The sequence below is a fragment of the Nerophis lumbriciformis genome, linkage group LG14, assembly GCF_033978685.3.
Source record: "Nerophis lumbriciformis linkage group LG14, RoL_Nlum_v2.1, whole genome shotgun sequence".
NCBI lineage: Eukaryota > Metazoa > Chordata > Actinopteri > Syngnathiformes > Syngnathidae > Nerophis > Nerophis lumbriciformis.
In genome coordinates, this window is record NC_084561.2 from 28864424 (window position 1) to 28877428 (window position 13005).

The 13005-nt window shown below is 39.8% G+C and overlaps 1 protein-coding gene across 2 annotated transcripts in view; it reads right to left on the reverse strand.

The window, feature by feature from the left end:
* LOC133616423 (G-protein-signaling modulator 2-like) overlaps positions 1-13005 on the reverse strand; it is a 29949-nt gene that overhangs the window by 1937 nt on the left and 15007 nt on the right. Inside the window, exons 7-14 of one of the 2 annotated variants that reach the window (XM_061975659.2) lie at positions 8418-8573; positions 7918-8026; positions 7514-7667; positions 7274-7338; positions 7004-7186; positions 2230-2332; positions 636-821; positions 450-565 (exon numbers count right to left, since the gene is read on the reverse strand). In XM_061975659.2, the coding sequence (XP_061831643.2) occupies positions 450-565; positions 636-821; positions 2230-2332; positions 7004-7186; positions 7274-7338; positions 7514-7667; positions 7918-8026; positions 8418-8573 (1072 nt within the window). Of the gene's footprint in view, positions 1-449; positions 566-635; positions 822-2229; positions 2393-7003; positions 7187-7273; positions 7339-7513; positions 7668-7917; positions 8027-8417; positions 8574-13005 lie in introns of both variants that reach the window. The other variant, XM_061975658.2, reaches the window with a different exon arrangement.

The following is a 13005-nucleotide window of genomic DNA, read 5'->3' on the forward strand; positions in this document are numbered from 1 at the left end:
ATCAGTGAAAACAGGTGCGTCTACTCTTAGCGTCCAAAAGGGACCCAGTTATGAAAGTGTAATAAGTCAGCAATAAATAAGTTTTATACGTTCAACTTTTAATAACTTATATCCATCTATCCATATTGTTTTTTAAATTACAATCAAAATCAATGCAATTTTATAAGACAAATTTCTAAGAAAAACTCTCTGGATAAATTTGTGACCGGTAACCTTCAACCTAAAAAATCATATCGCATAAGAAACATACGTAATACCCATTTTGGGCCTTAAGGGTGCACAAGGGTTAGTCTGAATTGAACTTCTAAAATAAATTCAACTTATGTAGGATATGCTAGCTAAGATTTTCCTATAACTAGATTTAGGAAAGATTTTCCTAAAACTAGACTCTGATTAGACAGTAATCACAAAGTGAATAAATTAAGAAAAATTATGTTTGGTTTGCTCACCTGGCACTTGACTAGCATGTCAAAGAAGACGTCATCCCCCTCAGGCTGCTCAGTGCTGGGCTCCATGCAGTTGTACTGGGATTGTATGTGAGCTGGATCTGGACTGGAAATATGGGCTGGAAGGAGCAGACAGAACAAACATTAGCAACAGGGTGTACAGATTTACCATAGTTAGTTTGTCGTCACCTTGAACGGGGGCTTGGTTTTCGCTGGAGGTGGAGGGTGTACTGGGCCGGTTGCAGGTGCTGAGTCTCAAGCCAGGAAAATGGCTCAGGCTTACTCGCTGGTCGTCCAGCCGACGGGCCTGGGAGCTGGCCAGCAGCTCCAGGAAATGACCAGGATCCTGCAATGGCGCTTCGCCGTCCAGTATAGCTAGACACACAATAGGCAACAGTACACACATTGCAATGATTCATACTTGTTTTTGCCAGTTGTCATGCAACAAGAGGATAAATACTGAACAAATACATAGAAAATGCAGATCATTTCCAAGCAAGCCATGAATATCTGATTGCTGGCTTGAAAAGTGGGCATTCAAGGCTCCATTTATCTGGTTCTCGTACCAAATATGTTGTGTAGGCATACTTGCCAACCCTCCCGGATTTTCCGTGAGACTCCCGAAATTCAGCGCCTCTCCCGAAAACCTCCAGGGACACATTTTTTCCCGAAATTCAGGCGGACCTGAGTGACGTGTCGACAGCCTGTTTTCAAGTCCGCTTTCCCACAATATAAACAGCATGCCTGCCCAATCACATTATAACTGTAGAATGATCGAGGGCGAGTTCTTAGTTTCTTATGTGGGTTTATTGTTAGGCAGTTTCATTAACGTCCTCCCAGCGCGGCAACAACACACAACAGCAGTCACGTTTTCGTTTACCGTAAAGCAGTTCGTCTGCCGTAAACAGCAGTTCGTCTGCCGTAAACAGCAATGTTGTGACACTCTTAAACAGGACAATACTGCCATCTACTGTGCATGCATATGTGACAATAACATCTACGGCTTTTAGAGAGTGCAGTGCACAACTGCGCACATAACAAGGAGACGAAGCAGAATGCATCATCAGAGAGGGTGTTCAGCATGGTTAGAAAAATAGTGACAGAATAGAACAAGGATGGACAATTCAACCCTTAACTCAACAATGAGTAGATGAGTGTTATGTGTGTATATGTGTAAATAAATGAACGCTGAAATTCAAGTATTTGTCTTTATATATATATAAATATATATAATGTAAGTGTGGGAAAAAAATCACAAGACTATTTCATCTCTACAGGCCTGTTTCATGAGGGGCCTGTAGAGATGAAATAGTCTTGTGATTTTTTTCCCCCACTTACATATATTGCGCTCTACTACGGTATCGAGCACTATTTTTTGGATAACCTTATTAAGACATATATATATATATATATATATATATAAATAAAGCTAGAATTCACTGAAAGTCAAGTATTTCTTATATATATATATATGAAATACTTGACTTGGTGAATTCTAGCTGTAAATATACTCCTCCCCTCTTAACCACGCCCCCCCAACTCCTGAAATCGGAGGTCTCAAGGTTGGCAAGTATGTGTGTAGGTCAAATGTTAAGGACAAGTCTGAATATTCTGCATTCACACCATAATCAGGGGGGTTACAGATGGAAAGCACCAACACATTTTTAATGTCACTGAATAAAGTTGAATTTAACGTTGAAGCCAACAGGTTATTATGGTGTGACGTCAGGTCAAGTTTAGTACGGTGTGAGCACAGACGTACAAACACGGGGGGCAGACTTACATTTCCTTTCAGCTACAACAGGGGTGGACGAGGGAGAGGAGCTGGCGGGCTGATGGTTCAAGCCATCTATAAGAGAGCACCTTTGGTCGTCCATTCGGTTGCCCTGGAAACGAGAGAGGAGGTCGAAAAAGCTATCCTCCCCAATTGTGTCATGTGACACTTGCTACAGGAAACAAAAACAAAAAAATCAGCAAACAGACTTGCATCTCTTTGTCTGAGCATCCTTAGTTTGTTCTTTAACAATCTACGACTATATTTAAGGCATGTAATGATATGAACATTTCATATCACAGTTATTGTGACCAAAATCATCACGATTATCTTATATTATTATTGTGGTTTTGTTGAATGTTCTCAAAAAGTACTTACTGTATACACACACTGAAATCTTTTGACCAAGTTATTAAAAAATAAAATAAATAGACACAATGTCAATGTTTTGTGTTTCTAATGCTTCACTCATAGCGTTTCAGTGTTATTATCTTATCTGTTTGAATGGCTAAGCTTTTATGGTTTAGAATATTGGTTTGACTGTGGCACTTTAAGATGTATTTAAATGAAACGCGCGTAACAAATAAAATATATTATTATGAATTATTTCTGGCGGGTGTGGAGACGTCCTACTCTGTTCAACGGTCCTTCAACGCCCCATAAAAACTCCTCGGCTGATCACTCTGTTATAAGAAAACACAGCTTATAGGTTCAATGTGCACAATGAAATAGTTTAGTTGCTCAGACAGCAATGTGTTTGTATAAGTTTAGATGTCGTTTCTTGATTTGGAAAGACGTAAATGTCTCTCATTTACATGTTACCATTAAAGCTTGAGCTGGCGCTTGTCAGTCCGTGAGTTTTTAAAGTGCAGTAATCAATCTCAGTTTTTCCTATCATTTTAAATAAAAACTTAAACATCTAACAAGGAATGGGTACCTTTCACATGTTGTCATGTCTGTTGATCATGTTTTGTTTAAGTTATGTTCCGTTTGGGTTTTGTACACTTAGTTCCTGCTTTTCACTCCCTTCTTTCGTCACCATAGCAACCATTAGTTTCACCTGTTTCACGTTTTGAGTCACGCACCTGTTTTCACTGATCATGTCACTGCTATTTAAGCCTGTCTGTTTCTGTTGATCGTCTTGGTGACATCATCCATACTACCTCTGCTACCCATGAGATTACTGTTTATTATAGTTCATGCTTCATGCCATGCCACAGTAAGTTTTGTTTCGTGTTCATAGTTAATTGCCTTTGTGCTAGTCTTTTGGTTTCATAAGTCAAGTTTGTTTTCCGCCATTGCGCGCGCCTTTTGTTTGTTTCTTTTTTTTGTAGATTGTTAGTGTTTAAATAAATATGTACTTACATTTAAAAAAAAGCAAACAAAAGGCCCGCACAATGGCGGAGAACAAACTTGACTTATGAAACCAAAAGACTAGCACAAAGGCAATTAACTATGAACACGAAACAAAAACTTACTGTGACATGGCATGAAGAATGAACTATAATTAATAAACAGGAATCTCATGGGTAGCAGAGGTAGTATGGATGATGTCACCAGGACGATCAACAGAAACAGACAGGCTTAAATAGCAGTGAAAACAGGTGCGTGACTCAAAACGTGAAACAGGTGAAACTAATGGTTGCTATGGTGACAAAACAAGGGAGTGAAAAGCAGGAACTAAGTGTACAAAACCCAAACGGAACATAACTCAAACAAAACATGATCAACAGACATGACACATTTGAATCAATGTATTAACAATTCCCGGTACTTGGGAATCGATGCCAGTACTTCATGGTACCAATTTTCAGTATTATTGTGTGTATTTTAAATGAGTTAATAAATGTTAATTGTTTAATAATAAAATCTATTTTTTTTTAATTTAACACAATTATCATGTTTTTTACACTTCTGTCTCATTTGCAAGGACTCTACAATATTGTATTATATAGTAGACTTTGCATGCAGTTGCAATTGCAAGACGTTAGATGGCAGTAGTGTATAGGCTACTGTGTGTTGCCTTAATCAGGAAGTGTCTTTGCCATTAAGCTGAATGTGCCAGTCTTTTCTTTTGTTGAGCCCTATGAAGTGTTTAAACTGCAAGTATTGTATTTATAACACACCAGCTGTTTGATTGTAACGTGCATCTTAGTTGTAGTTTTCATGACCAAATTTAGAAACGTTGAAATCGGCATGTAAAATCGCTAATGCCAATCGGTAGCATGTCTATAGCAAATCCAATACAAATTAACATCGAACGAGCACATTTTGAAAAGTGGAGTCTTACTGCACTTTTGAGCGCCTTCTTTTTGCTTAGTTGGCATGGAAAATTGTAACATTACCTAAAGCAGTGGTTCTTAACCTTGTTGGAGGTACCGAACCCCACCAGTTTCATATGCGCATTCACCGAACCCTTCTTTAGTGAAAAATAAAATGTTTTTTTTTTCAAATTCAAGACAAAGTTATTCGTTTTTCGTAACACTTTAGTATAGGGAACATATTCTAAGTAATAAAGTCTTAATTTAGAGTTATTTGGTTAGGGTTAAGGTCATGGTTAGAGGGTTAGGGTTATAATAAGGCCATGCCGAATAAGGCATTAATAAGTACTTAATAATGACTAGTTACTAATTTGCATGTTAATAAGCAACTAATTAATGGTGAATATGTTCCCCATACTAAAGTGTTACCATGTTTTTTTTACTGGTGCATAAAATGAACCGTGCATGAACATCACCTTGTTCAAACAACAAAACCAACACAGTGCATAAACTCACAACAAATTACACACCTGCAAACCAGTCAGCTGTTGCCGTATCCGTAATACGCCGATAGGGAGAAGTTTGTATTTACACGATGAGTCGGGTGTGGTTTGACCTCCGCCGAACCCCTGAGTCCGAATCACCAAACCCCTAGGTTCGATCGAACCCAGGTTAAGAACCACTGACCTAGAGGCAGTCCGGCTAAGTCTGCTCTGAGTCTTGGCTGCTTGTTTCCCGGCCAAGTGATTGAGCTGGTGCCGAATGTTGAATGTTATATTGACTGATTTATTTTTATGAATGAAATAAATAAATGAACTGAACTGAACAGATGCTGTAATCGGACGTGAAGGTATTGAAATATGGCACCGTTTGATTTACCATGAATTGATATCCGGTAGTACTGACAGACTTCGGTCGGTACCTATAAAAGTACCAAATTTGTTACCCATCTCTTCATCTAACATTATATAATATATACTATTCAAGAGTTAGAAAACAGTAAATAAGCATTGTATGAGCCTTTTATTAGTCTACTTATTTTTTTATGAGAACAGTTAAAGGCCTACTGAAATGCGATTTTCTTATTTAAACGGGGATAGCAGGTCCATTCTATGTGTCATACTTGATCATTTTGCGATATTGCCATATTTTTGCTGAAAGGATTTAGTAGAGAACATCAACGATAAAGTTCGCAACTTTTGGTCGCTGATAAAAAAAGCCTTGCCTGTACCGGAAGTAGCAGACGATATGCGCGTGACGTCACAGGTTGTGGAGCTCCTCACATCTGCACATTGTTTACAGCAGCGAGAGCGACTCGGACCGAGAAAGCGACGATTTCTCCATTAATTTGAGCGAGGATAAAAGATTTGTGGATGAGGAAAGTGAGAGTGAAGGACTAGAGGGCAGTGGGAGCGATTCAGATAGGGAAGGTGCTGTGAGAGGCGGGTGGGACCTGATAATCAGCTGGGAATGACTAAAACAGTAAATAAACACAAGACATATATATACTCTATTAGCCACAACACAACCAGGCTTATATTTAATATGCCACAAATGAATCCCGCATAACAAACACCTCCCCCCTCCCGTCCATATAACCCACCAATACAACTCAAACACCTGCACAACACACTCAATCCCACAGCCCAAAGTGCCGTTCACCTCACCACAGTTCATACAGCACATATATTTCCCCAAAATCCCCAAAGTTACGGTACGTACGTGACATGCACATAGCGGCACGCACGTACGGGCAAGCCATCAAATGTTTGGAAGCTGCAGCTGCATGCGTACTCACGGTACCGTGTTTGCGTATCCAACTCAAAGTCCTCCTGGTAAGAGTCTCTGTTGTCCCAGTTCTCCACAGACCAATGGTAAAGCTTGACTGTCATCTTTCGGGAATGTAAACAATGAAACACCGGCTGTGTTATCCGGCACAACAGTCAAGGGGTGCATTCTACGGCGGGGGTGCATTATCCGGCACAACACCTGCCGCAATACACCGCTTCCTACCTACAGCTTTCTTCTTTGCTGTCTCCATTGTTCATTGAACAAATTGCAAAAGATTCACCAACACAGATGTCCAGAATACTGTGGAATTTTGCGATGAATACAGACGACTTAATAGCTGGCCACCATGCTGTCCCAAAATGTCCTCTACAATCCGTGACGTCACGCGCAGGCGTCATCATACCGAGACGTTTTCAGCAGGATATTTCGCGCAAAATTTAAAATTGCACTTTAGTAAGCTAACCCGGCTGTATTGGCATGTGTTGCAATGTTAAGATTTCATCATTGATATACCGTATAAACTATCAGACTGCGTGGTCGGTAGTAGTGGGTTTCAGTAGGCCTTTAATTGTAATTTTCAAGGGGCTGTTTAAACCAGACCAGGAAGTGGAATAGAATGGTTCCAGCTCTTTTGAATGTGAGCGCCCAATAGGAAGCAGCCTATTAGTTGTAAACACCTTTACCTACACTCATCATGCATTGGCAGTGCAAGCTGCTGCATGGAAAAGTACCTGGGAAGACTTTGGCGGGTCCAAATCAGGCACTGAGAGGTCTGAGGCACTGTCATGCTGCTCTTTGGGAGATTTGTTGCTCTTCCGTTTTTTACTTTTTAGTCGGTGAAAAAGAAAAAGTTTAGTGGAAGCCTTGATGGTGTTATTTTTTGATGACCTGGAGAGTTTATCTTCCTCCCAGTCCTGCAAAAATTACAAGGGATATCAATAAACTTCCAAATACTCAGGATGTAAATTTGCATGACAAAATGTGACAACATTCTTACACACCTGACTTAATGATGAATTTGGACTTAGATCTGCACTACCTTCCTTCTTTAATGGAGACTTTGTTCCTGTAACACACATGAAACAAATCCTATGTAAGACTAAATAACTTCAAAGTCACTAATAATGAGTGTAACAAGTGCTTTGTGTTTTTAGCCAAACATGAGGTAAACATTGGAAAGTTTCTTCAATGAGTAAAATCAAAGCAGCTCTTTGATGCAGGACAGGATGTAAAATATTTACCTGACATGCTGAGGTAACTCTGATGGCTAACTGAATGTGCAGAGCTGTTAGTTTTGCTGAAGATGTTGGAATAGATGCTGGACTTTAGGCCTACAACCAGCCGGAGGTCAGACAGATTCATCCGCGCCGTCGCCTCACCACTTTTGTCTTCTGTCTAAATAAAGCGCAGGCAACGATATCGATCATAAAGTCAAGGCAATCATAGATAGAGAATACGACAATTGTGTTGGTCTACAATTTACAGGAGTATACTTTGTTGTGGAATGAATAAAAACAAGTTTTAAAGTATATTTCTTAACAGGGAAGCTAATAACTTATAGCTGCATTTGAGTGTAGTTTCCCCACAAACCAGTAGATGGGGATGTTGCTGCCCTCTGTTACACAAAAAAGCAGTAATTACTTACTTCTTTGGCAATTTCCAGATGTTTTTCAGCAAAGTGCATAGCTTGCTCGTGGTTCCCAAGGGCAGTGTGGGCATTTCCTAGACTCCAGTAGGCCCTTCCTTCCCCAATTCTGGAGAAAAAAACAGAGGAAAGAAGCTTAAAAATGAGATTATGTAAGACAGGGATATGTCTTGGTCAGCGTTCTAACTCGGGAGGGGAGAATACTCTTACTGTACATGGCCACCATTACCAGTGTATATATTGAGTGGTTATACATTACATTTAATAACATGATGTCCTTGTGTCCAGACGTCAATAACAGTAAAAAGCACATTTACACTACACTGTTTACTTTTGACAGGACAACGCAAAGAGACGCTCTTGACAAGTAATTTTAGTAAAATCATTAATAATGTGAATATAAAACAAATCAAAACAGCAGCTTGAGTGATGTTTCAAGTGTTACAGAAAAGCAGGAGGAATGTAAAACACTGTGCTTCATGTTGTTGATGGTGTTTTACCTGTCGTTGAGGTCTTGAGCAATGACCAGATGTTTGAGGTGATAATCAATGGCTCTCTCGTAGTCCTGAAGTAGTGTGTAGGTGTTACCCAGACTGTAACAGGCCTGGGCCTCCACCGCCTTGTCCTTCAAAAGCCTGGCGAGCTGCAGAGTCCTCCTGAGGGCAAACCAGAGGAGGTCAAAGAACGTCTCAGATGGGTGCAGTGGAATGAAAGGTATCTCATTCTTTTTTTCCCCTTTTGTTAGCTTCTCCTTCAAGGAATTGTTTAGTAGATAATTTATATTTTTACATACCTGTAGGCTACAAAACTGTATGAACAAGCCATTTTTAGGCGTAAAGTGTAACATGACGCATTTCACTTGAATGTGTAAATATGACTCCAATTGAGGTTGTGTTTGGTCTGCAGTAGGATTTTGAATTCATCACCAAAGTTGGTGGGTAAGTATACCACAAACTATTTACAAAACGGTGGTTGTTGAAAAAACATTAATTCGAATCGCAATCTTATTTACTCAGATTCTAAATCGATTCATAATTTTCCAAAATTGATTAAAAAAATAATTTTATGAATACATTTTTTATCCCTTGTGTAATGTTCATATTGTTGTTACCAGCGTTTGTGGGTTTGATGGACCCGTTGCATTTTGTGGCTTTTAATGCCTCAAAATCAAACACTTTTATGTTAAAATACTGAACAGATGTTTATTGGGATAAGGTAAACATCTGTTCAGTATTTTAACATAAAAGTGTTTGATTATTGGCATTAAAAGCCACAAAATGCAACGGGTCCATCAGACCCACAAACACTGGCTGAGTAACAACAATATAAACGTTGCACGGAAAATTGATCTGCCAGTTTCTGCATCCCACAGGGATTTTTCTTCTTTTGTGTTTCTGCACCTGCGGTTCCCACACAAGGTTGCAACATTGTTTGTCAACACTGTCTGCTCTCATTTTCTCGCACATTTGACCCTCTGATGTTCTGTGTACCTACACTCTGTCCTCCTCCTGTTTAGGCCTGCTGCTGTGTGTGTGCGTGTGCGTGTGCGTGTGTGTGTGTGTGTGTGTGTGGTACACAGAACATCAATTTCCACACTTCTATTAGCCCCGGTTCCAGTTGACCGACATCTTATATGTTATAGAAATGTGTGTGTGTGTGTGGGGGGTGTATGGTGTGTGGTCATTAAATATGTATTCTGATATATGTTCGTCACAGAAAATGAGCCAAAGTCAGTGAGTCTCAGTTCGAAAAATTAATTAATTGTATCATTTTTCTTTTAATAAAAAATGAAAACGGGTCCCACAGACCCGAACACCACACAAAGACGTTCCCCCCCCCCACGCTTACTCACTGCTCATGCACACCAGCAGCCAAGAGGAGCTTTTGTAGCCTGTAACCTGTTTTGAAAAGGTTTTATGATTTTTATAACAAATAATATCTTGCCACAATCGTCTTGAATCGAAAATTGATTCCGAATCAAATTGTCACCACACTCATTGGAATCGAAATTAATTGTGAGTTGTTGTAAGATTCACATCCCTACTGGTTGCAAATCACAAACCAATATTTTTTAAATGATAATAATGTGTTTGACTTATGTACAGTATCTGAGCTATATCAGCACTTAGTTCAAACAGACAGACAATAAGAATGTTTGTGAAGGTGACAAGACAACTAGAATGGTTGGTTTTTAATTATGATTGCTGTAATTTACGGACTATAAACTGCAACTCTTTCCCCACGATTTAAACACAGCGCTTTATATATTGCTGTGGCTAATTCATAGATTTTCCGGATTCAAAAGCCGCCAAAATTGTTTACCTTGTCACATCAGACCAATGAAATTGCCGAACGAGTCACGGTGGACCAATTTAACTGTTCAGGTTAAATCAAACGCACTAACACAATCATTCAGTCAGCCATTTAGCGCGTTATGGACTCACCCTCAACATGGAGAAGACATGTCGAAAAGCACAAGACGCATCCCCTAAGCCTAAGTTAACTGACCTGGCCATTGAAAAAGAAAACACCCACCCCACAGAACGGAAATCCGTGAAAGTGAAAACAAGGCGGAGAAAACGCCGGATGATGCAACCCTGAGTCCTCTCAACCCTGACGCTGAAGAAGAGGACCGCAGCGGGCTAAGCACGCAGGAGGAGGAAAAAGACAGCGAACGCTACTTACTGTTTGCCATGTTACAGGCACAGTCTTTTGTTAAATTTGTGAATGAACAGAAGCGTCTGTGTAAATATTTCATGTTTCAATGTGCACACCTGTGACTGACAGATATCTGTCGTCAATATATGTACAAAATAAAATGTGTCCAAAATTCTGTAGCCCGAATAGTATGGTGCACTAAAATATGTATTGCAATACATATTGGAGCCTTCTGCGATAACAATATATATCATGATATATTATTTGATATAAAAATGATAATAGAACCGCTTCAAAATAGGCTACAACGGCTCCTAATTTAGCCGCTGACATATGCAATAACATATTGCATCATATCTGGTTATATTATTTTCTCAAAACTAATTATATATACTTGTTAATTTACGGTTAATATCTGGTTACTTTTTGTTTTAACATTTTCTATCTGCACTTGTGTCAAAAGTAATAAGCACTTATTCTTCAGTTGTTTGTATACTTTAAATGAGTTTTGGGTAATACTACAAATTTGGGTATCAATCCAATGCCAAGTAGTTACGGGGGAAGTATTGGCCATATATATGCTAATACTGATACTTAAAATTTTCAAGATGATCAAATTATTACATTTGATCAATGCAGGTTGGCGATGTAACAATACCAATGAAATATTACAATTATTTCCTGCTATTGGCTCTGACCAAATCCTTTGGTTTTTGTCTTTGAAGTCCTCCTGTTTCCAGGGACGTATTTCCTGAGTGTATAAACAATAAGAATAAATGACAAAATAATTTTTGATAATAAAAAAATATCGCTCCAACCACTGTGGTATCGATCTGATACTATACTACCGTATTTTTCGGACTATAAGTCGCTCCGGAGTATACGTCGCGCCGGTCGAAAATGCACAATAAAGAAGAAAAAAACATATACGTCGCACTGGAGTATAAGTCGCATTTTTGGGGGAAATTTATTCGATAAAATCCAACACCAAGAATAGACATTTGAAAGGCAACTTAAAATAAATAAATAGGGAACAGGCTGAATAAGTGTACGCCATATGACGCACAAATAACCAACTGAGAACGTGCCTGGTTTGTTACCGCAACACATCATGGCAAGAGTCATTCAAATAACTATAACATATAGAACATGCTATACGTTTACCAAACAATCTGTCACTCCCGATCGCTAAATCCGATGAAATCTTCCACCTCGGTGTTGCCTCTGGTATGCGCCCCGCTAGCGTCCTTTCTTTCTGCTGCTCGATTGCCGTTCTCTGCTGCATATTTCACTACGTCCAGCTTGTAATCTGCAGTATATGATTTCCTTTTCGGTGCCATTTTAGTTCAGTCTTTCTCAGTTTTTATAAGTTACCGCCAACGTTGATGTGATCCATTTTAATAGCTCTGGCAGTAGCATATAGCAGTTAGCATTCCAAAACCCACAATCCACTTCTGCCATGACCCTTCCCCGCCGAATTCTTATTGGTTGGCGTGTGAGTGACGATTGCTGCCATTTGCTTCGTCGCTCACGCGAATGAGATAAATAATATTATTGAATATTTTACGGTAATATGTTAATAATTTCACACATAAGTCGCTCCGGAGTATATGTCGCACCCACGGCCAAACTATGAAAAAAACGTCGACTTATAGTCCGAAAAATACGGTACTTGGTATCGTTACTGTTGATATTTGTATTGATTCGCCCACCTTGTTTACATTCAAGAGCTTTAGCTTGCGGTTAGCTTATACTCCTACGATGTGTAATATAGCATGTTCAGCTATTCCTCGTCTTCCAGTGATAATAATACTTGAAAGAAACGTAGTTTAGAGGATTGCTGATTTAGAAGTGGCTTCGCAATGTGGAGGAACATTAGCCGCTAGCTAGAATGCTACATTGCGTTGAGGATGCGTTCGTTTATTATCCGTCATCTTTGTGGGACATAGCTAGGATGTGTCATCAACATGCATTATTAAAATATAACAATAGTATTAAAAGCTCTATTGTAGGCCAAATTGATATAATTTATATTGGATATTGTCGAGGCAGCACGGTGGGGGAGAGGGGTTAGTGCATCTGCCTCACAATACGAAGGTCCTGAGTAGTCTTGGGTTCAATCCCGGGCTCGGGATCTTTCAGTGTGGAGTTTGCATGTTCTCCCCGTGACTGCGTGGGTTCCCTCCGGGTACTCCGGCTTCCTCCCACCTCCAAAGACATGCACCTGGGGATAGGTTGATTGGCAACACTAAATTGGCCCTAGTGTGTGGATGTGGGTGTGAATGTTGTCCGTCTATCTGTGTTGGCCTTGCGATGAGGTGGCGACTTGTCCAGGGTGTACCCCGCCTTCCGCCCGACTGTAGCTGAGATAGGCTCCAGCGCCCTCCGCGACCCCAAAGGGAATAAGCGGTAGAAACTGGATGGATGGAT